At 33.0% G+C, this 27,327-nt stretch overlaps 1 protein-coding gene across 1 annotated transcript in view; it reads left to right on the top strand.

Moving 5' to 3' along the window:
* Window positions 1–27,327, top strand: part of CSMD3 (CUB and Sushi multiple domains 3) — a 608,404-nt gene that overhangs the window by 363,833 nt on the left and 217,244 nt on the right. The window contains exons 18-22 of the mRNA XM_069854554.1: window positions 1,202–1,389; window positions 3,446–3,634; window positions 12,975–13,091; window positions 19,958–20,173; window positions 20,790–20,978. Of these exons, the coding sequence (XP_069710655.1) occupies window positions 1,202–1,389; window positions 3,446–3,634; window positions 12,975–13,091; window positions 19,958–20,173; window positions 20,790–20,978 (899 nt within the window). The remainder of the gene's footprint in view (window positions 1–1,201; window positions 1,390–3,445; window positions 3,635–12,974; window positions 13,092–19,957; window positions 20,174–20,789; window positions 20,979–27,327) is intronic.

Raw genomic sequence — 27,327 nt, 5'->3', positions numbered from 1 at the left:
AACATAGCATTGTGTGGGAAGTAGCAAAGAAAAAAGTTTTCAGTTCTTCTGCATCTAGGCTTATCCTGCATCATATCTATAACTGCCTATTGTTTTATTTCTGTGCTCTTTTTTACGTTATTCATGGGATAAGGGCATGGATAGAAGGAAACATGTTTTGAAGGTTTAATTAGGTTTCTTGTCTTTCTCCTTTAGATCTTTAGGCTCAAACTCATGGGACATAAACACTGAAATATAGACTTCCTCAGTACATTGACATTAGTCAAGCAATTCCTTGAATGGATTTCACAAAGCCAAATGAAGCATCTAAGTGAATCAGAGAGAATTAGGAATATCTGAATAGTCCTTGTAGGATCCTGCTCTTAATTTTTTCTTTTTAATTTTGAAAGGGTTTTTCAGTAAGCCATCAGAGTCCATTAAAGCAGTATGATTGATTTAAGGCCTGTCATAGCAAGAAAGAGAGTAAACACTGTCAAAATACCAAACAGATGTTTGGGATTGCTGATATCATCTAAAACAAGATAAGCCAGAAGATATCTAGCAGCAGCATCACACTCAGATTTTCCTTGACAGAAACAGCACATATGCTGTCTCTAAATATGCATTTTACTTTTTTTTCCCTATTTTTTTTTTGTCATAACTTCTGCCACTACCATGGAGCAAGCGTCACCTGGCCCAAAGCCACTGGCATCTCAGAGCAGACTTAAGTAATACTACCCATGATTATAAATTATTTTAAGAATAGATGCTCACAATATGATTATTTGATAATATAAAGTACTTTGATGATATTTGTGCCAAATGGAATTGATTTAATAAAAGAATGCATCAAGAGATCTCCTATGTAATTTACTTAATTTAAAAAAAAAAATTGAGGTATATAATAACATATACAAGTAATAATAATTTTATCTAGAAGAAGAATTTTCTGGCTTTTGTTTCCTGCAAAGCAACTCAAGAAGTTTAAAATTATTTGTCATCTTATTAAGGCATTAATCTGAAATTTTACTGTTGTATTAATTATACAAGATTATTCATACTATGATATTGATACTGTAAAATAGATATATGGAGAAATAATTAAAGGAATATTATTAATAAAGGAACATAGTTTTAAAATACGGATTACTTTGTATGGGTTTACTGGATTTGTTTTAACTCCTCCATATATTCCTGCCTTTGTTTATTTCCTCAATTCCAGATTTCAGACAGAACTCAATTATGATGTTTTGGAAGTTCATGATGGACCAAATTTATTATCTCCACTTCTGGGATCTTACAACGGTACACAGGTCCCACAATTCCTGTTTAGCAGTAGCAATTTCATTTATCTGCTCTTTACAACTGACAACAGCCGTTCTAACAATGGATTCAAGATTCACTATGAAAGTAAGTTATTCTGAATAGTATCATTTGATTTCCCCATCAATGCTTATTGCAGTCATAAATATATAAGGTGCACAGCTGTCTTCTTCAGTAAATTCCTATTATTTCTCAAACTGAGAAAGACTTAGTGATGTTAAACTTAATGCCGTTGCTGTACTGCTCCATGCTTTAAGACTCAGAAGATGGGAATGGAAAGCAAATGTCTTTCTTCTGGAAGTTGCTTTTATATCTTGCTACTCTTACCTTTTCTGTAATGTATTTTTGATATGTAAAACTGCATGAGATCAGAAAGGTTATGAATATCTTAAAAAATACCTGAAATACTGTCCTGATTGATGCACTTACAACTCTAACTGAAGGTAATGGGAAATGCAGTTTACACTAATCAGCTGAAAATCAAGCTATGGAATTGCTTGACTATGGATTTTTAGGGATCTAAAAACCTGCATATGTGATTTCTTCTGAAATGTAGAACTATTCTTTTTCGATTATTATAGTCGTATAAACTACACTGCAGAGAATACATGTGTAATTTCATACTTTATGAATTCATATAGGTGGATATATTATTATATCATTTACTATTTGTGTTTCTAAATATAACTTTTTTTGCAATAAGTCACATATTAACTTGAAATAATATCTTTCTGTAATCACTACCTAATTCACTTAGTAAAGGTTATAAGGACATTGTTATCTATTAATTTCTGTTTCATAGTCTTAATTGCTGGAACCATCAAGCAATTTTCAGGTGTTTTTAAGTTTTTACATTATTTCTGGCCAATTTCACTATTCTTGACCATTAATGATAAGCATATTAAACACAATGTATGTGGAGGTGACTTTGCCAGAAAAAAAACTGGGCTGATTTGAACTCCAATCTGTTTCTATTCCAAATTTATTTATTATCCTAGCCTTCACCCACATACTTCCATTTCTATTATCTAATACACTGTAAAGATTTTGTCAGGTCCATCTGGAAGTTTGAAGGATGGCTATCCTTACACATCAGGAAAACTAGATTAATATTGCCAGCAGAGACCACTAAAGTCTTGACTTGATTGATTGGTTAAATTAATAATGTCAAATGTTAGAAATTACACTTTTGGAATGTGAAAAGCAAAAAGAAGAAAGCTGTGCTTATTACAAATGTACTTATGTCCAACTGTTTCAATTAAATAAAGTTGGAAAGGAAATCTGAAATATGTGTCTTACTGTTTTTACACAAAATAAACAATTTTCAGTATTTTTTTTTTCTGCTTAACATTGCCTGTTTATATACAGGTATCCACTATTCATTTTATTTTTGCTTAAGTCATACTGGTTCATCATCTTATATTACCTAGTACAACCCAATTCTAATTTCCTTTTCTGAATAATAATAATTCTCTATTCAACATTTCTTTCTACAAATATCCTGTGAAAAACTGAAGTCTTTTATATGTTCTTATTTTCTATGCTAATTATTTCTTTCCACACTAGATTTATTTGTAAGGAATGATACTTTATGGCTTTTATGTAGGAATAAAAGGAGTAACATCCATAGAAAGTCTTACACTGAATACTACTTCTAATTTACTGATTTCAGTAATAGTCCCAGAATGTCTTGTTTCTTTCTTTTTTTCCCCGGATTCTTTTATAATGAAGTTAAACTTCTCACTGAGAAGTAATATAAAAGGTTTAATTCTTAACACACTTTACAATTCTTACATACAAAATAACATTAGGCATGACAATTATTTAGTAAATAATTGATCTATCTAAATATATCAAGGATAAATAACAAAAGAAGTAAAAAGAATTTTATCTAGGGTAACAAAGTAGGTCAGGAAAAAAGGCTAGGGATCAGAATATTGAGTGGTTATCAAATCTTTCAGGAACAAACTCAATGTTACTGTGGTGGGATCAAGCTAAATATCCTATAAATGATGTGATGTTTTTCTCTGCAGTGGTGGCAGGATAAAAATAAATCTATAGGTGTTTATTTAACTATTTTTTCCTCTGTATTTTTTTGTTTGGTTTTTTGTTTTTTTTTTGTTTGTTTGTTTTTTAAATCTAGGTGTAACTGTTAACACTTACTCTTGTTTGGATCCTGGTATACCAGTGCATGGACATCGTTATGGGCATGACTTCTCCATAGGTTCCACTGTCTCCTTTGGTTGTGATCCAGGTTATAGATTGAGTCATGAGGAACCTTTGCTCTGTGAAAAAAATCACTGGTGGAGTCACCCACTCCCAACTTGTGATGGTAAGGGTGAATGGATAAAATACAGAGTACCTTAAAATGTGCACAGCTGCTATTAGTTAAAATGAGTTAAATGTTAGTGCTTGTAAATCTCTATTTTTAGGAAAAAAAATGATTTAAGGAAATAAGTGTTATATACCTCTGTGCGATGAGATATTTAATAATAAAAGTACAGAATAATATACAATTCTTTAAAACAGCATATTGTTGAAGATATGCTATCTGAATATATGTTACCATATTGCCAATTAGCTCAAGGCTTGCAAGGCTAATGTGTATCTGCTTATAAAGCAGTTATTGTAAACTACAAATAATTGTGTTTGGGTGTCCATCTATGGACACTGGTGTGTTAACATGTGAAACATGAGGTGTGGTTTATTTATACTTGACTCAAAAACTGCATTTTCACCTATTTCCTGTTGACCCCTGATTTCCTAAGTTGTTAACAGAACTTGACACCTTTCAATCACTACAGGAATTGGTTACAGCCACATTATACCTGGTCATTGAACAGATGACTTTTAAACCAGGCAAAAATGGTATCAAGTAACATCTCATACATTTTGGAGTCTCCACCATATCATCAAAAAAGTCTACTTGAAAATTATCTAATAATTTCAGTCAACTTTTATTATCTGAATTTGCAATGTTAATTCATATTCCTATTTAGGGAGTTAATATTGTATTCAATTTTAATGAAATATATTGTAATGTTTGTTAAGGTATATTTGAGAAGTTTTCCTCTCAAAATATTTTCTTTTTCCTTTGAGCATGGTGCACATTTTTCCAATGATAAAAATGCTATCAGGAATAATGTACCCACTTTATTCTAGAGTATTATTTAATTAAAAAAAAACCTACTAAGTTTCATGAGCTACATAATGCACATGATAGTATATTTTTCTAAAACAGTTCTTTGTGTAGGAACATTCAGTCAAAAAGAAGAAGCTGAAGTTGAGTGAAGACTAGCTATAATTCTTATGTGATTTGCCATGTGTAAAAGTATTTATTTAAACTGTATTTCTTTCTCGGCTTTCACTGTATTTAGTTAGCAAATATTTTGGGTTTTTTTCTATTTCAACAGGTTGACCATGTCAGTATATGACATTACATAAAGTTTGTGGAGCTATAAAGGGCATGAACAATCACTTTCCTGAAAATGACTGTGTAGTTCAGCAAGCCCATTTTCTAAAGGATTCTCCTTCTTAGTCAGGTTCTCAGAATGAAGAATTGCAGGCTCTCCACAGCTCACAGTGAATAAGACTATATTTTGCTGAGTCAACCATAAGTATAATATATGTTTTCTCATGGTGATAGGCACTAGGTGGTAAATATCTAAAATAGTAACACAGTCCCCATGATTACTGTACTCCTCTGTGAAATAAACTTGCATGTTGTGATAAATTTATTCCTCAAGATGCTGAACTAGCATGTAATTCATTAAGTAAATGAATTTTTTTTTCCTCCGGAACACATTGCTAAATGGCAATTGTCCATTGAACAAATATGCTCTAAAGGCAAGATTGAGTACATTTATTCTAGTAAATTTAATCAATTCACGGTTGAACTAATTTTAATTTCATTACTGGGTTTCTTCTCTGGTGAAATGTTTTTAAATAGAATCCAGAGTCCTTGCACCCCCAGGGAAAAGAAGAACATTTGCTAAATGGGCTTTTCTTTGCATAAACTGGAAGTACGGGTTTGTATTAGTAGCACTACTAATAAACACCTTGGTCATGTTCCTGCTTATTCAATACATTATTCTGAGAGATTCTGAGGAGCAGAGTTCTTTCTTGCTTGTTCTTTTTGATAATTACATTATGTAGTGAAATGCAGACAAACCACGATAATTGCACAGATCATGACACATTCAAGTGTTTTGGAGGAGGAGAAGTGTCTAGAAAAGGAAACAAATTAGACTTCTTAGAATTAATTCTTCAAAATATGAGATCATGTTGACTGCAATTATATTGTTTGAAGGAGTGTAAACTAATTTTTTCATGAGGTCTGTGGATGATAAGCATCACAAAAACCTTATCAGGGAAGTCACACTTCATTATCTACAGGAACATTTAGACAAAACTCCAAATGATAGTTTAAAAATGAAGCAAACTGTTTTCTTCTCTAAAGACTGGCCTTAGGGGGTCATTCTAACAAGCTATATAATTCATTTATAGTTGAATAGTTGATATGCATGAAGGATTTCATAGATCATTTCCTTAGTTTTGATTTTTATGTGTATCTGTAGAGATAAGACCTGCACACTATTCCTCAGTGCACATGTATTCTGTATGTACACATGCATTCACAAACATAGCTTTGTATATACAGAAGTATAGTAAAGCATTTCAGAATAAAAACAAAAAAAAACCCAAAAAAACCACTCAAAACTCTGACCTTTACGGGTAGTAGAAGGTACTTATGCTCATTAAATTTAAATATTTAAGGAAAATATTTTCAAAACACTTATAGCTGAAAGGAATCTCAGAACGTCATCTGGTGCAAACCCATACTCCAAAACTAGGTTCCAATCTGGATTTTAAATCAGTTTACTCAGGATACTACATAACCAAGTTTAATCTCCAAGGGGGAAATTTTCTGTGCCGTTGTTTGACTACAGAATAGATATCAATAATATCTAATGTGAAGTTCCCATCTTCCAGGTACATCCATTCCAGGTACACCCTTTTACTGTGGTGAAAGCTACCTCTACTTTTGCATAGTATTTGTATTGCTTTACAGTTTTCTAGACAGCAACTCTGCTATGTTAGAATAAGTTATACACCTACAGAGTTAAGACCTCTTCAAAGAAAGAATAGCAAAACTATGATTTTTATCAAACCGTAAGTCTTTTCAAGAAATGAAAAAGACTGTTATGAAGATACTGTTCATTCTTACTTCTAGTATTTCTAGGTATGACCAATTTCTGGATGGCTGTCTTGGCAAAATACTTTTTAATTTCTTTCTAAAAGAAGTGGCACTGATCAAGACCTTGATTCTGCCATTTTTTTTCCTTCATTGGTTCATAGGTAAACAGGTCTTTTATCCACACACACTAGAGAAGAATGATTGGTATTACTGTGTACATTATTTATTTTGAAATCATTCATTTGAAGATGCAGTTTAGTCTAAATACCATAAACAAAGGACGCGTTACTTGGAAAACAAATCTACAGATAAATCACAATCATTCTTTTCAAATGAGATTATGTACAGGCATTCAGAAAATAGTTATACTTAAGAGTGAGAAAATAGATGGTTTTGAGCTTTGCTTAGAAAATATTAGTCATATTACATTTACACCACTCTTATCTAAGCTGTACATATTATTCATTGGAAATTTCTTTACCTGGAGAGCCCTGAATTTCTTGATTGCAATTTCCTACTAGTGCTTTACAAATAAGACAAATATTTGTCTTATTATGTCCCTCTCTATGACTATTTTAATGATATTTTAATGATATTTTAATTATATTTGTCTTTCAAGCTGTAAATATGTGAGAAAAACTATTCTGCCCAGTATTTAAAGTATTGTAATAATCCCATTAAAAATTACAGGCAAATTAATGTAAAAGTTTGATGACTAAGCATATAAAGTGCTTGTTATTCCCTCCATGAAAACATGAGATTGAATGCTAATACATAATAATTCTTTTTCATTATTTAAATTAGGAATAAGTATTGTTATTCCACTTCATGTTCATTTACTGAAGAATATTCATTAATAGCAAAAAAAAAAAATGTTCAAGCAAGATGAAAAATATTTCATGTTTATATTGAAAATACCTAAATGTCTGAATGAATTAGTAATACGACTTGTGCAGTACTATGAGGAACATATCCAGGAAATATGACAGAGGTGTTATGTCTTTTCTGTTAAGATATCTCTCAGCTAAAAGCAATACTTTTGTTAAAGTACAGCTGTTAAAAACCCTGCTGCAAATATTCGGTGTGGTAGATGAAAGAACAGAAAGTGGATAGCATGTCTTGGTCTGGTTTAAATTTGAGTAAGAAGGTAAAAATACAACAGTTTATGTTGTGAGTAATCTAGACTGTGCTAGTTTCTATTAGGTTAGTCTCTTGTGTAAGGTAGTTCAAGTCCAATGCTTCTTTCCAGAGGCTGATTATAATAATTTGATGTCCATACAGTTATTTACTTGTTACTGCTAAGCTGCATCCCGTTTTAAGACACATAACATCTTCTCTAATTACAGAAGACAGATGTTGAATTTTCATATCTATAAAGCACAGTATATAAGACTAAAATTCTAATTCACTGTTTCAATAATTTATATTTATATTTCCTTTTTATTATCAAATTATGTAGTAAATGAAAATCACCTTAGAATTAGATTTTTAGTAGGAAGTTAGAGTCAATTAAGCAAATTAATGTAGTGGGGCCTCTGTATATACATACAGCGCACACACATATATAATTGTATTTAGATTTGTATATACACAAATGCATCTATGTTAAATAGGTTGATCTTCTTGCATTCTGTAGTTCTTTCTGAACTAGCATATGTTATTTGTCTTTCTTGATGATACTTGAAACCATCCTCTCTATGTAATTATTAGAAATCTGTGCTTGCTCTTCCTATCACCTTTGAAACAAGTAGTTCTGAATTATTTGTACTTGTAGCAAGCTAAATTTACTAGTAAAAAGTCAGCTTTTCTTCTGAAGGCTTCTTCTTTTTATTTATATTTTCTCATTTTTGAGAAAATTGAGATACGTCACTGTATTATAGTTTTTGAATTGTTGTTGGTGACCTACGGCTACTCTGTTGAGAAATCATTATATATCTAAATTGTAGTTGACATAATTTGAAAATGTGGAAAATGTAGTTAATTTCCCAGACATCACTTTCTTTAATCAGACTAAAAAGGGACAACAATATGGCATTTTTCATTGCATTGCTAGTGAAGACCTGTATGCAGAAAAACACAGATATGTATATTTACATATATGTGTATTATTTTCCCTTGCTTTACTAAAAAACCAAATACATTCTTTTGACAGTTACCTGTCCTTCTTGGATTTGGTGATGTTCTTCTTCTCAAATCCAGTTTTCTTGATAACTTCATACTATTGCTATATGCTTCATAGATCTGAGACTGACTTGTGTTACACAAAAATAAATTAATTTGAAATTGGTAGTAAACCTTATTCAAAGACCTTGGATGACTGAAAACATAATTAATGGTTGTTGAGTTTTAATTAATGGTTGTTGAGTTTTATTTAATGGTATGAAAAGTAAAATTTGAAAGGTAAGAGACGTTCCTATAAACAAGCACTAAGCTAGCTGTACAGGCTGACCTCTGCAGGAAGAGATTATGCAGACTGACTTATGTGGTATAATATGAAAATGTTAAAAATAGAAAAAGGACATGTGAAAGAAATGAGAAAAAATGTGAAGTGTCCTTGTATGTTTCTGTAGCACAGCTTCTGTGACAAGATAGACAGGTAAGTACTTGCAATTGGTAATGCAGTGGTCACAGAGATGGAAAATGTATCTTGCAGAAGATTAAGAAAATCTGTCTTATTTGACAGATCCAAAGTCAGAAATACAAATGTGCTTTGCAAGTCTTCCAAAGTGAGTCCCCAAGAGGGAAAAGAACATGACAGTTTAGCAGAAAAACAAATAGGTAAAAATGGAGCTTGAATAGATTTGGTCTAGAAATTATGAGTCTATTACTACTATTGGAAGATTGATTTTCTATAACAGTTTTTTTAGTAGCATGAAATATAGTCTGAAGTGGAACTTGATGGTTTTGTGAATGGCTGTAGTCAAATGCTTTCTTTAAAACAGTTTATGTATAATTATGAGTAACCTGAACACAGGTTCTGAAATTATTTGGGACAAAAATAATTTTCCAACTATATAGGGCCATTTTCTAAGGAAGCCTTGCTTGCTGTCACTCTTCCTTATGATTAATCATGCTACTGAGCAAAATTAATGCAGTTCTGATTATTTACAACAAAAGAAAGTCTAATTAATCCGTCCAACACTGTAAGAATTTATTTCACCTAAATAACCAGTTTAGCCACTAAGCTCCAGTATTAAATTATTATCTTCATTCACAGTTATTCAAAACATATTTCTTCAGTGATCATATAATTTCTGATCACCATAATGCTGTAGAGGTACTTTACACTGTACATCCAGGCACTTATCCATATTTCATATTTGTACTTTTATATTTTGTTATCTTTATCTTTTTCTCTTTATTTTTATTTATTTTTTTTCTCAGGATTCTGAAAACTACTAATGGAGGGAAAGAATTAGGCAGGTCTACATTCAGCTTCTTTGGTTGCACAACAAGGGAACTATTAATTTGTGTGTAGCAAGACAATATCCATTTTGCACATGGAACACCAAGCTAGTGCTTCTATTATTTGCTTATGTATTCATTCTACTTTTAGTCCTTCCTAGCCTCTCTGTCTGTATATTCACACAAAATGAAAGAAAAGTTCCTTGTAGAATCTGGATAAATGACTGGAGTTTATCTTTTCCTGTTTTTATTTTAATGTGTTTCTGTTTTCCTTTGGACTCTTGAAAAAGACTCAGATACTAGTAGTGATATTATATGCTTAGGCTATTTGCCATCTTATCAGGGCTGGTGTGCATTATCAGGGCTGGTGTGCATTTTATATTTCAGATCTGTCAACTTGGCTTTGTTTTTCAAAATGCTGGTCCCTTGATGCCTTTTTTTTGCCATCTGCTAGCCTTCATAGAGTTACACTGAGTGCCTGATGGCGTGTCATAGATATTTTGTCACCATTTGCATTCCTGAAAGGTTTCCTAAACGCCACCTCTAAAGTGCATTACTCGTTTGGGCTATTTCTTGTGATTATAAGAACTGATTACAATTTCTTATTTAATAGGTATGACCTAAGGTATGGACAAAGTAGGTAATTAACATCAGAAGCTCCAATGACATGCTGTCATAGCCCTGATTCTGTTTTACTAATGTCTAAATATAACAGGATCAGTTAATAAGTGGACAGCAGTTAACTTTATTGGCTTTTCATCAGAGAAATGAAGAGGAAAATTAGTATGCTGTGAGATTATTCCACTGTGGTAACAGTTATGAGATTGGGCAGTTTTGGTCCTAGAATGTCCTATTTCAGCCTGTGATACTGGATGTGCAAAATTCCAGCTTGCAATTAAGCCAGAAAGGGTAGAAAGATGCTAAGAGAAACAGCACACACAAAGAAATCATGAGGTTACCAAGAAAAAGATATATGTTTAAAACAGAAATGTGGTTAGTTAGAACAATCAAACAAATTTAGCTAAGCAAAATAGGATGATCTTCATGCTAGGATATAGGATGAAGTTACATTTCTGCTTTCCAAAAGAACTGCAATTAAATATATACTTCTTTTATTTGATGCTTTAAAGACAGTGATGGCATGCAATGAAAAATTATTAACCTTTCTGAAAACATTTCAGAGTACTACTGAAATGTCTGAAAAATGCCTGTATTTCCTTGAGACAACAGTCTGCTTAGGTGCTGGGTAAAATAAAGAACATTCAGGATATTCTCTTGATTCACTGTATGACTTGTTCTCAAATCAGTTACGAATATACTTCTACAAACAGAAAATCATGACTGGTCAACATATTCATTCTCAAATAAATAAGATTAATAAGAAAAGCAAAGACAGGTAAAACTTTCATGATTTACACCAACAGCTTGTAGAAGGAATAGTCATAAATAGAACAATTAGCATGGTACTCTAGGATAAACGACATGATGTAACACACTACTCACACCACCAATCTCCTGAAGCGTGGAGGTGTTGTTTGAGCATTGTTCATATGCTGAAAGGCCAAACTTCTCCCACCTTCACCATCCATACCACTGAGAGCTATGTTGGTAGCTGCTGATGGTGTTTCAGGAGAAGTAGGAGCAGGTTAAACCAGCTATTGTAGATGGGACAACCTATCTCAGAAAGAGGTATTCAAACTCCAGCCTGTGACAGGCTCCTTCCCTTCCCTTTGCTCATATAGCACCATGCTGGGAAGCACAGACATGAACAATAGGTGAGCAATGGCTTATACAATAAGGGGTAAAGGAACTGTATTGATTGGAATTGCAGACAAGTAACTGCTATTTACCTGTCTTCCAAATTGTCTTTCAACAGCTTTAGCAACTGTTAAAAAGAAAACCTTACTGTTAAAAATGGGAGAGCTGAATACTGGCTTACGTTAAGATGCAAGTTCAGAGAAACTACAGTTAATATCAACAAAAATTCTGAAAACACACTGGTTGGGGCTTGACTACTTAAGGCTGAAAAGAGAGAGTTTGTGTTAATTCATTTGGAAGAACTGTTCATATTAAGAACTACGATCAATTATCATAAAAGTCTTTTTTAGTTGACTTAAATCTGGTAGCAGTACTATAGTTTGCTTCCTATTTTGTATCCTGGAACATTTATACAAAATAATTTTGGTAATGTATATAAATAGGCTAAGAAAAATAGAAGGAGTAGAGTTTTTTAATCTTAAAGCAAAGAAGAAAGTAGAAATACTAATTTGTTTTATAATGTATGCCCTTCTGAAATAATCTGTATTCAGACAACTTTGCTTGGTACTGAATTTTAATCACTGTTATTGATACAGACAATTCTATGGCATAAGAGACTCTTCACTACTAAAAATTACTCAATTAATTTAGTACTTCAAAAGCTGTGGAATGGAAAATTTGCCATTAAAATGTAGCTGTGAGTTGCTAAGATATTTACGTCAGTGTAAGATTTTACTTCTGTATTTTGTCATAATTCAAACTGTAATTTAAATTTTACATTGCTTGGTTACTGATTACTTTTACAAAGTCACTATTGATACTATTAGAAGACTTACACTGGCAATTGTCATCATCACTTGCATTATAGATATATGTGCATATCTAAGAATTAGGCACTAATATCTTCAGTCAGTAATTCTTCAATAGCTATATCCGCTCTGTCATTTTAATTCTACAGACTTAGCTTCTGGTTAAAGTGATATTGTTTGGCTCCATACCTCTTTCTGCCTTCACCTTCCTGCTGCACTTGTGACTTTCATAGAGTCTCAGGAAAATGTGAATGAACAGTTAAGGAAATTTGCTTTAATTTTCTTAGTACCTAGTACAAAACATGTTAATTATTTATTGATTATCTTTCTTTTCAAGTTGTATAAAATTAGGCAGTAGGTATATGTGGAATTGCTGAATCACTGGACTAACTATCTTTAAGTTGTTTTTAAATAAGAACTTTTAAAGAATGCTTTTCTTATCTTTTCTCTCATCTGTAAGTTTTATATTAATTATGTTATTATTTTCTTTGATTTTTTTCTAGCTTTATGTGGTGGAGATGTTAGAGGACCTAGTGGAACAATTTTATCCCCTGGTTATCCTGATCTGTATCCAAATTCACTGAATTGTACATGGACTGTGGATGTTACCCATGGAAAGGGTAAATAAATAATTTCCTTTTTTTTTTTTAATATCTAAGTTCAGTAGTCTGTGGTACACAAGTAAATATAGGTTAGCAGCAATGAACTAGCAACTACATTACTGGTTTTTTTTGTTTTGTTTTATTGTAGTAATTCCTAAAATTCCAGATACGGACCAAGTCCTAATGCTTTCCACAGAAAAGAAGGACCCTGAAACTTTATAGTCCAAGTAACAGATAGTTGAATGTGTGTATATTATTTCGCATAGGTGGAAGAGGATGGGTGCTTTTTCTGTGTCAAGAAGCAAATACCTTATTTTAGAGAGATTAGCTGGAGGAAGTCATTGATATTAAGACTTGATAACAACAGAAGTATCTAAAGTAAAGGATTAAGTGAAGATGTTATTCATCTTATGGCATTAAAAAAAAGGAATTAAGTTAACGAGAGAGGAGTTGTTTAAAAGATTACTCATTATGCTAAATTTTACATTATGACTAGCTGTCAACAAAGAAATGCCAGAAAGAAAAGTCCAGTTATTTTCCCAAGTAAAGAAACTCTTCCAGCTTACTGATACACATTTTCAGTGTGGCAGCATGTAAATAGCAATTTAATATGCATTTATGGATTTAATAAGTAATATATTTCAGAAAGAAATGTAAATATACAAAAAAAAAATAGTGGACCCAATAAGAGAATATTCAGAGAGGTAAGTATTATTTAATGATTGATTACAGAAGCTGAGAGACAGGAGAATTTTAAAAAAATGATTGTATTGAAGGCAAATTTCAAGATAAATATATAATGCTGGTTTTAACTTTTCTCTGAGAAAGGATCTTAGTAAAAGATTTTTTCAAATAAACAAGAGATGCCAGAAAGGTTAGAAAATGCCTAACACACTAATGGATGTTGGGGACTGTAGGAAATAAAATTTCATTGAACTAGTGTGTCTTACTTGTTTTCAGGTGAAAAGTTTGAGACCAGATGAGAAGAGATGGATCAGAATTTTAGATTTCTTGTTGATATTTTTTTATAAATATTGGAGTGGTTGTACTATGAGTGGAAAGAGCTAGAGAAGTTTAAGTATTTAATGTTAAGGGAAGGAAAGAAATAGACAGGTGTCATAAAAGAAATTGAATGATAATATGTGATGATAAGAACACAAGGAGAATTGCATCTATAACACTGGAAATAATGCAGGAGGAATGAAAGGGAGCAGAAGGAAGGCAAGTTCAATTCTGAATTTCATCAATTTTCTCTGTGAGGGCATGAAAAATATGACAAAGTATACTGATGATGTACTTCTCTAGGAAAGAGTTATCAATAATGTAAAAATAAGACTTCCCTCTCACAGAATTGTGCTGAACTGTGATCTCCTTGTTCTATTTCATACAAATTGTGCAATAGTTCCTCATCTAGATGTTCAATCACTCTGACTGGATGTCCCATTTAAAGCTCCTTGAACTGTTGAAGTGGCAAAGTGTATCTGCCAAAATTATTGCTCCAGCTATTCTACAGTCTCTTTTTACTACCAAACTATGCTATTGCGTCAATATAATTTACTTATAAGTGTCTACAGTAAAAAAACATTCTGAAATTACTAAGCCTACTTTGGATGCTACATTTGCCCTTGTTACCTCTAGATATGATACATGGCTTTTAGCATTGCAGGACAGTAAGGTACTGTGGATCTTTTGCAAATGAGAAGAGATATGTGAAGAATAGAACTGTTGTTCTTGATAAGCAAGGAAGACTGATAGAAAGTGTAAAAATCCTGTTAGGCTTGTAATAATTTAATTTGCATCCCATCTGAAAAGATACTGGACAACTAAACCAAGCTTTATAATCTGGGAGTTGAAGAGAAATGGCAGAGAAGGGTGTATTTAGCTGTATGGAACATTACTGAAAATTAGGTAAATTCTAGAGTAAACCTGAGCCCAGATTAAGCTGTATTTTTCAGGATTCTTGAAGATTTTATAAACACTTCAATCTTTCTTAAATTTAAAATGGGATTTTAGAGGAAAGTACTTTTCTTGAACCTTCAGCCAGAGAAGTATTTAAAAGTTGGGATAAATAAAAGCTGGAATTCTCAATGTAATTACATTTTATGCGAGGCTATGGGAAATAACACAACTCCTGACAAAAGGCTGGACATCAGAAAAAACTTTTCACAGTAATTATCATTGGACACTAGAACAGGATGCCCAGGGGGGTGGTTGAGTCACCATCCCTGGAGGTGTTTAAAAGATGGATGGATGAGGTGATGAGGGGCATGGTTTAATGGTTAATAGGAATGGTTAGACTTGATGATCCTGTGGGTCTTTTCCAACCTAGTGATTCTGTGATTCTGTGAAAATGAATATACAGAAAAACTATATGCAGGGAAAACAGGGATAGTATAAACATGCACATTTATAAGTACTTACACAATGATACTTCTGTACACACAGTCGTATCAATACAAGCATGTTCTTTATGTCAGTAAGTTTCATATTATCTTATGGAAATGTTATTAAGGAAAGCCATTATTAAATATGATTGCTCTATTGTAATATAATTTGGGCATTTTGATTCATGGTCCTCAAAGATCTGCTGGAAGCAATTGAAGAGTGAAGATTTGCTGTGAATAGGAAATAGAAAATGTTGTGTGAACTTCTAATATTTTATTCATGTTAGCAAAAAAGAATGAATACTTTAAGCTCTTCTTGTTGTACTGTATGAGGAAGATAGCTGTCCTTTCACGATAATAAGCCACAGGATTACTTAATTTAACTTTAAACTTGTAACAGTAAAGTTTTATGCTTGAATAAGTCCATTACGCGACTTCTGTATTTAATGGACAAAGGAACATATCTTCGGGATGTGAGTCATCTCACCCCAAAAAAGTATCTAAAGGAGATGGAATAAAACATCCTTAGAAGGTGACTGTTTCTCTCTGTTATCGGATACCCAGGGGCTTTATATAGTTCCCACATGAAATGGCCAAGGGAGGACTGAGTGACTAAGTTTTAGATGGTTACCATTTGGAAAAATTAATCCCATATACCGAAATGAGTTATTTTAAAGTGAGGGAGAATAATGTTGTCCTAGAAATCTAATTTTTGGCTCTATTTCATATCTAATGTAATTACAACTTCAGAATCTCAAGGACTACCTTGTACTGGCCATTAATGAGTGATATGATTTTTTAAAAAATAATTAATGTTTTCTTCTTTTAAAAAAAAACACAAATTTTTATTTTAATGTCAAACTGCAAAAGAAAAAAAAAACTATATAACTTTCAGCTCCAGAATGCTGTGGGGTATTTTCTTAAACAAGTGTCTTTATGTTGCAACTTCATACTGCTATTATGTAATACACATGTAATTATTTTGTTATGAATTGTACTTTATGTATGGATATGTCTTATTGCTAAGAATAAAGTTTCTGTGTTCATATATACTATCTTAAGTAACGTTATCTGCAATATAAGTACATATCTTAATTTTACTGTTGAAGTGTACCTAAACTTCTAGAATTCTGGAATGTTTTTTTCATTTGTGTTTATCTGTGCTAGCATTATGATTCTTGAACATCCATTAAAACTTGATGTAATTTTATTTTATTTTGAAATTGTAGAACAGGGAATGGAACATACATTTCAATTATGCTTAATATGTCTAGTAATTGGTATTAGTTGTGAAGAGGAAAGAAAGCATCTATCATGCCAATCATTATTGTACTTCGTGTTTAGCGTGCAATTCAGTATAAGGTGAAGTGAAATTTGCAGAGCATCAATAGTATATTTTAAACAATTTACAAATAGAACAGTTAATTTACTCATCCCCCAACAGTCTGGATTATAATATTGAGAAATGACATTAGAGTGTTATGTCTTCCTGTCTTCATTTCATGTTTTAAATATTCTCCTAATAAAGAAAGGAGCATGTGAGGCAGAATGAGAAGGAAGCTACTTGAACATATCTTTCAAAATTCTTCTCTGGAGATGATACAATCTGTCACGCAGCATATATTAGTGTGATTAGAATATTTTCTGAAGAAAATTAAATTGTACAGCTACTGCTGGGATATACCTTGGGGTTTTGCTTAGAAATGTCATGGCAGTCTAGAAAATTGATTGAAACATTCCCTGGAGTTAAACCTCGAGTCTGGTGTTTGAACAGTACTTGGTGAAACCCAGCTGTGATTCACAGGAATTCTTTTGTTTTGGGTTACTACCATAAAATTTTCTTTGCTGTTTCTAATGTTGTTGTTGCAGTATTCACGCATGCATAAAAAGGGACAAAAGTAATTCAGTGTGTGGTACATGCAGCAAATATGGCCTGAATTTCAGCCTCGTTCTGTATATATCACACTTCATCCTTAACAGCAAACTTTTTATGTCAGATCAACACTACCTGCTACCTAAAAATATGACAAAATAATTAAACTAATTAAGAGTTTATCAATCCCAAAGTTAAGTTTATATGAATTAGCTCAAAATATATGTACGCTAACCTTGATTCCAAAATTCAGTGTGTGATTTTTATTAATTTATTGTCACACAATCTAGGAGAATAAGTAGGATGCTCAAATCATATGAATGATTTTGCTTACAGAATTTTTAAGTTATGATTTCTTAAAATCCAGAATGGTTTTCTCAGATTATTTGTTTTTATCTTATGCATAAAACACAACTTCATCCTGTAATTTCTGTATCAGTGGTGCTAAATAAAAATGCATTTAACTGGATCTGCAAGCTACAGCAAGTCAAGGCGGAGTGTGTTTGTCCACCTGACAGCAAGACTAAGCATGTGTTCCAAAGATGCTAATATATACATACACTTACACATACATGGCTAGTCACACAGGCTAATGTGAACAGAGACAAGTGGCTTTATTGAAACACAAAGAAACACCAACAGCATGGCGTGAAAGAGACATGAACAACACAGGCAAATAAATCCTAATTCTCCAGCTGGGTTGATGGGAACAGAAGGACCTTCCAGGTCCTGGCCTGAATTTGCCCACATATTCCACTCCCTCCTGCTGCTGCTCACCTGTGACCAATGACCCTTTCTGCAGTTGTTGGACCCAGACTTCATCCGGCTTACCAGGGAGTCCATACTAATTAATGTTCAGTAGTGGCTGAGTATGTGTTCACACACACGCTGAATAGTCAGGAACTATTCAGAATAGTCAGGGATTAGTAAGAGAGATTTAACCCTCTCCACTTTCCCTCACTTTTTTCTCCTTTGTCCATCCCTTAGCTGCTTTTGGCCCTAAACATCTCACAAAAAATTTTGTAGCTTTCAAATACCATGTAAAAATCTCATTGTTTAACATCTTTTCACAAAGTCCCTCAAATATTTCTAATTTCTATGAGACCCAAGATAATCTTCTTTCATCCATTCTAATCAATTACTAAGTTCTAATTGAACTACTACAAGATAACAGTGATACATTCAATGGCATATCAGTCAGAAACTTAAAAGTTCTGGTCTTTGTTATTGTCTCCACTAAATCCTGCTCATTAAATCAGGATTATGTATATAATTTAGTACTTCTCTTATTTCTTGTCTTTGCTTTCTATACTGGAAGGTCCTTGACTAAATATCCTCATAAATCCTTGACTAGATATCCTCATAAATCCTTGACTATATATCCTCATAAATCAAGTGTCCTTACATGCCAGATGCCCTCACAAAATATTTACTAGGTTTTAGTTGCCCTAACATAAATGCCAAACGTCATTTGCGCAACCTCAGGTATCCAAAGTATTGTAAAGCAAGTATACAGAATCGTACTGAGAGATTCTATAGTGGCATGTGAAGACTAGAAAAGATAACCTCCGACAGCTAAAGTGACATGTGGCTTCTATGTTTAGACAACTGAGTCAAGCACAGTATATCTAGCTTCAGTCTTGGATTTTGTTACGCTGTTTGGGAAGATCTTGGGGTGGGGAGGATAAGTAGGAAAGGGAACCATTTGTTTGGGGTTTTGAATTAATTATGTCAACAGTTAAAAATCTTTTGTCCATGAGGGTACCTGAACATCATTAATTTTCATACACTATGTCAATCTTCAATTATGATTGGATTTTCCTAACCATTGCTTCAACAGATATACTTTACAGAGCTTGAAGCATTGTTTTATAACTTTTATAATAAAGCTGAAAATGCTGTTACTCTAGAAGTATCAACAATCACTTAAGCTACCTAATATATTCTCCTTTTCCTTTTTCTTTATATTACTGTGCATTTTACCTGAAGTTAATAGTCTAACTCTTAGTTAGAATAATGCAGGAAATATTACCTGTCTTCTACTTTAAGTCTTTTTCTTGCTATTGTGTTCCAAGATACTTCTTCCTTTCTAGATGAGAGATTTGAATCTGATGGTTTGCAAAAAAAGTGTACTGTTGACATAAACCACATCTCACTAAGAGACCTCTCTTTTTTCGGGAGGAAGTTCTGCTCCTGCTGTATGTGCCATGAGAATATAGTGTCACATATTTTTATAACCCTCCCATTCACTGCTGCTATACAAGGATGCTAGTGACTGTAAGAAATAAGGTTTACCTTTCAAATTCCACCATAAACAGTCTACAATTTTGAACATTCATAGTGCATAATTGAATTTTACATGAAAATGCAAGTATATGTCTTTGTATTCTAAAAATCAAGCATCAGCATTTTGCAGATAAAGGCAAAAGTGAAAGGTAATGTCAAAACCAAAAGATGCAAATATTTTAATATTAAAATCAGGAAAGATGCTATTTTTTACGAAAGCTGGATTATCTTAATTTTCTAAACCATGACTCAAAATGAAATATATGATTTTTTAATCCTTGGGTTAATTGCATTTATCCTAACAGTGTCATACATATGCCTAATTCTACTTTTTCTATTAGGAGTGCAGTTCACCTTCTACACCTTTCATTTGGAGGATCATCATGACTACTTACTAATAACAGAGAATGGAAGTTTCACACAGCCACTAGCACGCCTGACTGGTTCAGAGCTTCCCTCACCAATCAATGCTGGTCTCTATGGAAATTTCAGGGCTCAATTGCGCTTTATTTCAGATTTTTCAATATCATATGAAGGATTTAATATTTCTTTCTCTGGTAAGAAAATATCTATAATACCTGTTTCCTGAAAAAGATATTTTCAGCATTCTATGTAAAGAGAAAGAAAAAATAAAAGGTTAACATAGAAGAGATTCTGATGAATACATATGCTGAATCATGAAATTAAATGTTATTTTGTAAGCAAAACAATCTCAAAACACGCAAATCTCTCTTCCATTGTAGGAACAGTTTTACTATGTGATAAAAAAGGGGGCAGTAAACTGTAAGACACATTGTAAAATGAGGGGAGGAAACAGAACTAGTTTAATTTCAGTTAGTGAAATTCCATATAAGCCCAAATGACAATTATTTAGGCTTTTATACTGTGCCATTGTTTTCATTTATGTACCTGGGATATTTATGGCTCTTAGAAGAATAATAAAGCATGTTGCGTTATCCATCTTTAAAATGTAGTGAATTTATTCGTTAGTCTTACTTTTTAATGTACCATAATTGACCATTTAATATTCACATGTTCATTTTGTTTTTAAATCGGAAATCAGTACTGATGGTCAGGTGGAAATACACAGAAATTACTAGACTATAAGAGTAAAAATATTATTGATAAACATCTTATTGTTCTCACTTGGATAAATTGCTTTCTTGTTTTCAGAGTATAATCTTGAACCTTGTGAAGATCCTGGGACCCCACAATTTGGTAACAGAATAGGATTTAATTTTGGAGTGGGAGATATTCTGACATTCTCCTGTTCATCTGGATACCGTTTAGAAGGAGCTTCAGAGATAATATGTCTTGGTGGTGGACGACGAGTATGGAGCGCACCTCTGCCAAGGTGTGTGGGTACGTGGTCAGCTGCTTTCATTTGCTTGTATGTGTAGTCATTGTCCATATATTTGCAGATTTACAGCATGAAAAGGCATGGTAATACACCTCTTACTTTTTAATGTACTCTCATATTCTTCCTAAGTCCTTGGTCAAATTTATTTAATTTTTCGTAATGTATTTCATATTAAAACTATCAATGGCCTTCATAATCTATCTTTGAAAGCATTCCAAATTGAGGGCACAATGCTTACTCTTCTTATTTTAATTAATATATTAGTAAAACTGGATATAAAATTAAACCAGCATTTACCAGTTCAGATGCCTAATAACTGATTCTTTTTTTTTTCAATACAAGCTTCCAAGTGATACCTGTACTACAAAATTGTGTAAATGAAGTTAGACAACTTAGACAAGAGTTATTTCATAAAAGTAGGTCCATGTATCAAAGTGCAGTCAACTTGAACTTCTAATGTAAATTATAGTAGAGAACCATGTCCTCAGAATATTCTCAGAATATCCAGTTGCTCTGGTTTCAAAACCATAGCTAAGATAACAGAGAGGAAAAACATTCTGATGGTTCCTAACACTCTCCACTTACTGTGGAAGTAGCCTACATGTGTAGCTTTGACTATGTAAGAGACTAATTCTGCAGTGGAAATGTCTGGTGGCGCTTGAGCAGTCCAGTTCAGGTTGCAACAGACTAGAAACAACTTTTAATGGCTAATGTTGTCTCAGCTGAATCCTTCCTAATCGTCTTGATTTTCAGCTCTGTTGAGAACTGTTAAAACAGCAAGAACAAAATATCTGAGAAGTAGGATAGTTACTTAAGTGTCTATATTTTTTTAGTTAGATCAAAGTATATGTTATATGGAAGGGTTTAGATGCAAAAATAACTTTATCAATATGCATTTGGAATCTTTTACTTTTTATACTAAATTATATCATAGTAAAACAAGTTTCTTTCAGAATCTGAGTGTAAAGTAACTATTGCTTGATTATAAGCTTGCTTTTATCCTGTGTTAGTTTTCATAAAATGAGTCATCATAATTTTCATGTGCAAGCTATTCCTATGCTTACTTCAGTATAAAAAAGTTCTGAATTTAGTATATGCATGTGACATTTTTGTATGCATCTACAGAAGAGATGGTTTAAAAGCTGAGTCAATGTAGTGCATGAATAAAAGTTTTTTTTTTGTTGAGGTTGATGAATTTTTAACCAGAAAAATAACAATGAATGCATGCACCGTTGTGAAGATGGGTTAAATTTTAGTAACAAATTTCTAGAAATGTTAGTATACTGAAAATGAATTGGTAAATTATGAGTAAAGAAGAACTTGCACAGAAGCATAAATGAAAAAGTTGCTGAATTGGTTTTCATGACATAGAAAATAATGCCTATGTTTGTGTGTTGGAGGGGGACAAAAGCTGGAACATAAGGAATAAATTATTTTCCAGTCAGTGTACTTTCTCCTTACCTTTGAAAATGAGAGATAGTGTCCACTAGAATGACTTAATCAGCTATTCCCCTCCTCTCTTCTCTCCACCAAAATATGAAGTCTTTGGCAATTCTGTGCTTAGTTTATATGCCATAATAACCAATTCAAAGAACTGGACAGTAGAAATTCCTGTTGCCCACTTCTATTGTATTCAGAAATTTACATATTGTTACTGTCGCTCATGGTTGGCATTTTCTGCCAAAGGGATTGATGAACTTTAATGTTTTTGATATCATACGTGCTTTCAAATGTGCACAACCTCAATTAGGAACCAACTATTTTTCATAGCATTTGTGTTCAGCTTGTCAATACAAAAATACCACATGAGAAACACACAGATAAACTGGAATAAGTATGGTAGCAGGATAAAAAGATGGTTGAAGCTGGAGCAGTGATCCAGGGGCAAAAAGTGAGAGAAACATGTCTTTTCGACCTGAAGGAGAGACAGCTTTGCAGCAACCTAATAGAAGTTCTCAATACTTGTGAAGAGATCCTTAAGAGGAGCGAGCAGTGTTCTTCACAGCAGTTTATGAGAGAAAGATGAAAGAAAAAGGCATAAATTGAAATAAGAGAGTTTCAGACAGGAATAAGTGAAAACTTTTCACAAGGGAAATGTTGAATAGTGGAATATATTGCCCAAAAAGTTTGTGCAGTCTCTCTCCTTGGAGGTTTTCAAGGTCAAAGTTAAAGCTTTGAACAACCTGTTCTGACACCAGAGTTGGGATTTCTTTGAGGAAGAAGCTGGACTAGAGATCTTCTAAGGTCCCTTCCAACTTGAATTTGCCTGTGTTTGTGATCATGTGTCCTCTTGATAGATGTAGTTGAGTCCTGTGGGTCATGGTATTTCTTCTGTTTTCTTAGTAAATGTTCATAATGAATACCTATCCAATGTTACATACCTTTGCTCTCTACTTTTAACTGTGTCTTTGTCTTTTGATAGCACACATTTCACAAGTTTTAACTCATTTAAACAAAATTATTCACATAAGAAAAGATCATAGATTCTTATGTGAATCACTTCGTTTTCTTTAAAAAAAAACCAACAGCATTGTGGATGTCAGTATAGTTCAATAAACAATACCCTTCCAGTGGGCAACATAGGTAAAACTGCAGAAGTTTTGGTCCTGTTTGCTTGTGGAGACCTCTTAACATTTTTTTTGTTGACATTCACAACCAAAGCCTATTTTGTGCCATCAATCACCATCATACCATCATGCCAATGTTCATGTCATGTAGCATATTTCTGTAACTTTATGTGACCAAAAAAACCACCAGAACATTTCTTAACCAATTTAAGATATTCTGAACACCGTAAAAATTATAGCTATAATTTTGGACCACAGAGGCACCCCATAGAACCTAGAGGGCATCCAAAACCCTTTGTTACAGACATGCTTGGGTTCTCTAGACAGACTTAACTCTGAGTGGAGTAGATGAGTGGATGCATTTAATAGTGTAGGCACAGGTAAGGTGACCAAAATGCTTCTTTAGAATTCAATAAAACTGGTACCAGTCACATGATAAGAAATCCTTCATGATGGTCACAGTTCTTCTAGTTGTATGATGGGAGATAATATTTGCAGCCTTCAGAAAGAGTATGTCAGAACGATTGGTGTTATCTATCACTGGTTCCTATTTCACATGCACCCAGTGCTTAAGACTCTTAGAAGCACCAAGGTTAGAAACAATGAGAATGATTTTTTCTGGTGTTCTTCATATGCCATTCATTGTCTGTAAATGGATTTTACATATGTTGGACTACTAGGAATCCTCAACTTGGCTCAATTCAAAATTTAAAAAATCAATGGAATCATAAATAATGTGAAAATTCCTTAAACAGGAAGAGGCTGAGTTTAAAGGTTAGCAGTATTATACACTTAAGTATAGACAAAACCAAACAATACTGTCTATATTTCTGAAACTAGCTTTTATACCTATTTCATTATTGTGCCATGCATATAATAACGGCCAGATAAAGGTCCAAACCCTTAACCATACTGTCAACATTTGAGAATTTTCAATTTGCTTTATTTCTCTCTGACTTATTCCCAGTACTGTTTTTTTTTTTTTTTTTTTTTTGCAAACTGAGGAAATAACAGGTTTTGCTTTTCTGCATATTCATCTGTATATTAGGAGAACATGGCAAGTGCATAGCTGAGATATTTTTTAACTAGATAAATTACTGCCCTTCTCATCTCCCTCTTTCACCCTAGGCAGACTTTGCAAAGGGTTAGTCCGTTAGTTAAAATGGTCTTCTCTGTTGATCAGAACTTCATGTTAGCATTCACTCAATGGTCTAGGCCTTGTAAAGAGAAATATCTCTTCAATCAATTCAGGTCAGCCATCACATCTGTGTCCCCTTCCAGCCTTTTGCCTGCTCATTGGAAGACAGCATGAGAAACAGAGAAAGCCTTGGCACAGGGCAAGAGGTGTTCAGCAGTACCTAAAATGTTGGTGTATTGTCAATGCTGTTTTGGTCACAGATCTAAAACACCCACTATATGGACTACTATGAATTAAGTCCCTCCCAGTCAAAAGCAGTGCAATCTGTTAATACATGCAAGTATCTAATGATTAAAAGAAAGGGTCAGTAATCTTCAAAATGCTCGCTTTGAACTTCAGAATGGAAAGTGACAATATTTATTTTTTTTTCTTTAAAAATAGTTAAAATAAGTATGAATACTTGTTCACTTTCAGCTTTTTCAAAAGCAAAATCTAAGCTCTAGGTTATGCTACAAAATCAGCACTTTCAGTATCATATTAAGGTCATGTCTCCCAGCTTGTGATGCAGAAGACAGGTATCATCTTAAGTTTATGAATATGCAGTCCACTTGTTTATCATAGGGAATTGGTTCTGATGCATTCAGAGTCCAGATGTTCTTTAATTTTCAAAGCCATAGTTATCTCACAAGAATCCAGTTTGAATTTGTCTGTATCTGTGTTACAGGCAAGAACAAACAAGAGCAATTATTTTTACTTTAAAGGAAAAATAATGAAATAGAAAAAAAATAAAATTTTCTGATTATCAATAATGGGATGAAGATGATGAAAGGTCTGTAAGAATACTGACATTCATTAGTTTCATGCTTTATTTTCATGTTTTATTCAAATAATCACAAAATGTAATGTTCATATTCAGCACACACACTGCTTTCTTGAGATTACCTTCCTTTCTAGTGAAATGTGGAAAGTCATCTCTTTTATGCCAGATTTTTCATATCTTTTATTCACTCCCCTGCTTTCTTCCATTTTCTTTTTTCTTTCCTTTTCTTATTCCTTCCTTCCCTTATAGGGCTTCCCGATAGCCACTTATGTTACTATACGTTAGAACTGACACGTTAAAACTGATAGCCCATAATTGTATCCATGTCAATGTAAAAAAAAAAATCTAATCTTTTCATAGCTTCCCAGCTGCGTAGAACATTTTCTTTGGCTTTCTCAGGGCCATTCAATTTCTTCCCAGTCTGCTAAACCTTAACTGGAAGACAATAACTTTAAAATCTTGTTTTCTTGTGCTTATACACGACTTCCACTTATCTTTCTCCTTATAACGTTTTCTGTCTATGTTTATCAGTCTGTCCTAAACAACTAACATCAAAGCCTCTGATGTTCTGGTCAGACAGATTTCCAAGGAACTTTATCCCTTGCAATTATGAAAGCGGATAAACAAACATAAAAAAAATCTACAGGCAAATCCATTCATTTATGTTGTATTTATTGCATACTTTTCAGATAATATAGTATATCTTTAGTGGTAAAGGTATTTGTTAAGTTGATAGTTTTTTTCCTGTTTAATAATGTAGGTTCTTTGCCAAGCTTGAGTTAAGGTGCTTGTCAGGGAATACCTGGGGAGTGAATAAGAGAAGGGTCTGAAAATTTATATTGTATGAAAGAAAAAATAAATTCAGTTTTGAACTGAAGCACAATTATGTAACCAATGAAGTGAAAGCTCTACCACAGATATATCTACAGTAATTGCAAGGTCCCTTAATTAGCAGGAGTGCTTTTAGCTGTCCTCTGCACATCTTATTCCATATTGCCATTAGCGTCCTGCTGCACAGCTTCATCCATTTCTGTGCATACACAAAATTTAAGACAAAGTTTGATTTTAATATTTTGAATTTGAAAAGATGTCCTTTTCCTAGAATTAATTGAGCTTCCTTTTAATATGTGGAATGTTTTTGCAGCATGGATTCTCAGTTTAAGGACTGATATTCACTTGTAAATATGTCATTGATTCCTCTCAGAAGAAATTAATCCTAATCTTTCTTTTGTTTGTCAGAAGTAAATTTATTCCTTTAAAGATTTCTCCTGCCATATGTTGTATTTCTATTATTTTCTTCAGGGATGGGATATCCTGAACAAAGCAAAATACAGCCACTGAGGGCTCACCATCTGTTAGTATAATGGCATTATAAATGTGCTTAGCACTTTCTTAAGATTTCTCATGTATTCTAATATTTTGCATACAGTTTTAACTGTTTCTACTCACTGTGTGGAAATTTTCACTAAGTTCCACCAGTTCTTTTGTATTTGGCCATTTTAGTAGAAACATCAACTTGCTCTCAAATTAGGTGTAGGTCTTAAATACAGGACCATCTCAAATCTAACAATATTGTCTTTCACTGTAACATAAACGATGTAGTCAGATCACAGCCAAAAAAGTACATGCAATGTGTATTGAAAGTAAATCTAATACAGTCATGTGAATCTTCTGGTTTTATGATCAACTCTGATGTAGATGCATGTACTGCAGACACGTAAAAAGAAATTGCAGTTATTCATTTTTGACTTTATGAAAAGAAATCTGGTCTTTTGGAACAATATAAAATAAAAGCGAAAAGTACTATTCTTGCTGATTGAAGGAGA

This window comes from Phaenicophaeus curvirostris, chromosome 3 (genome assembly GCF_032191515.1).
Source record: "Phaenicophaeus curvirostris isolate KB17595 chromosome 3, BPBGC_Pcur_1.0, whole genome shotgun sequence".
Lineage (NCBI taxonomy): Eukaryota > Metazoa > Chordata > Aves > Cuculiformes > Cuculidae > Phaenicophaeus > Phaenicophaeus curvirostris.
This window is presented reverse-complemented; position numbering and strand designations above follow the sequence as displayed.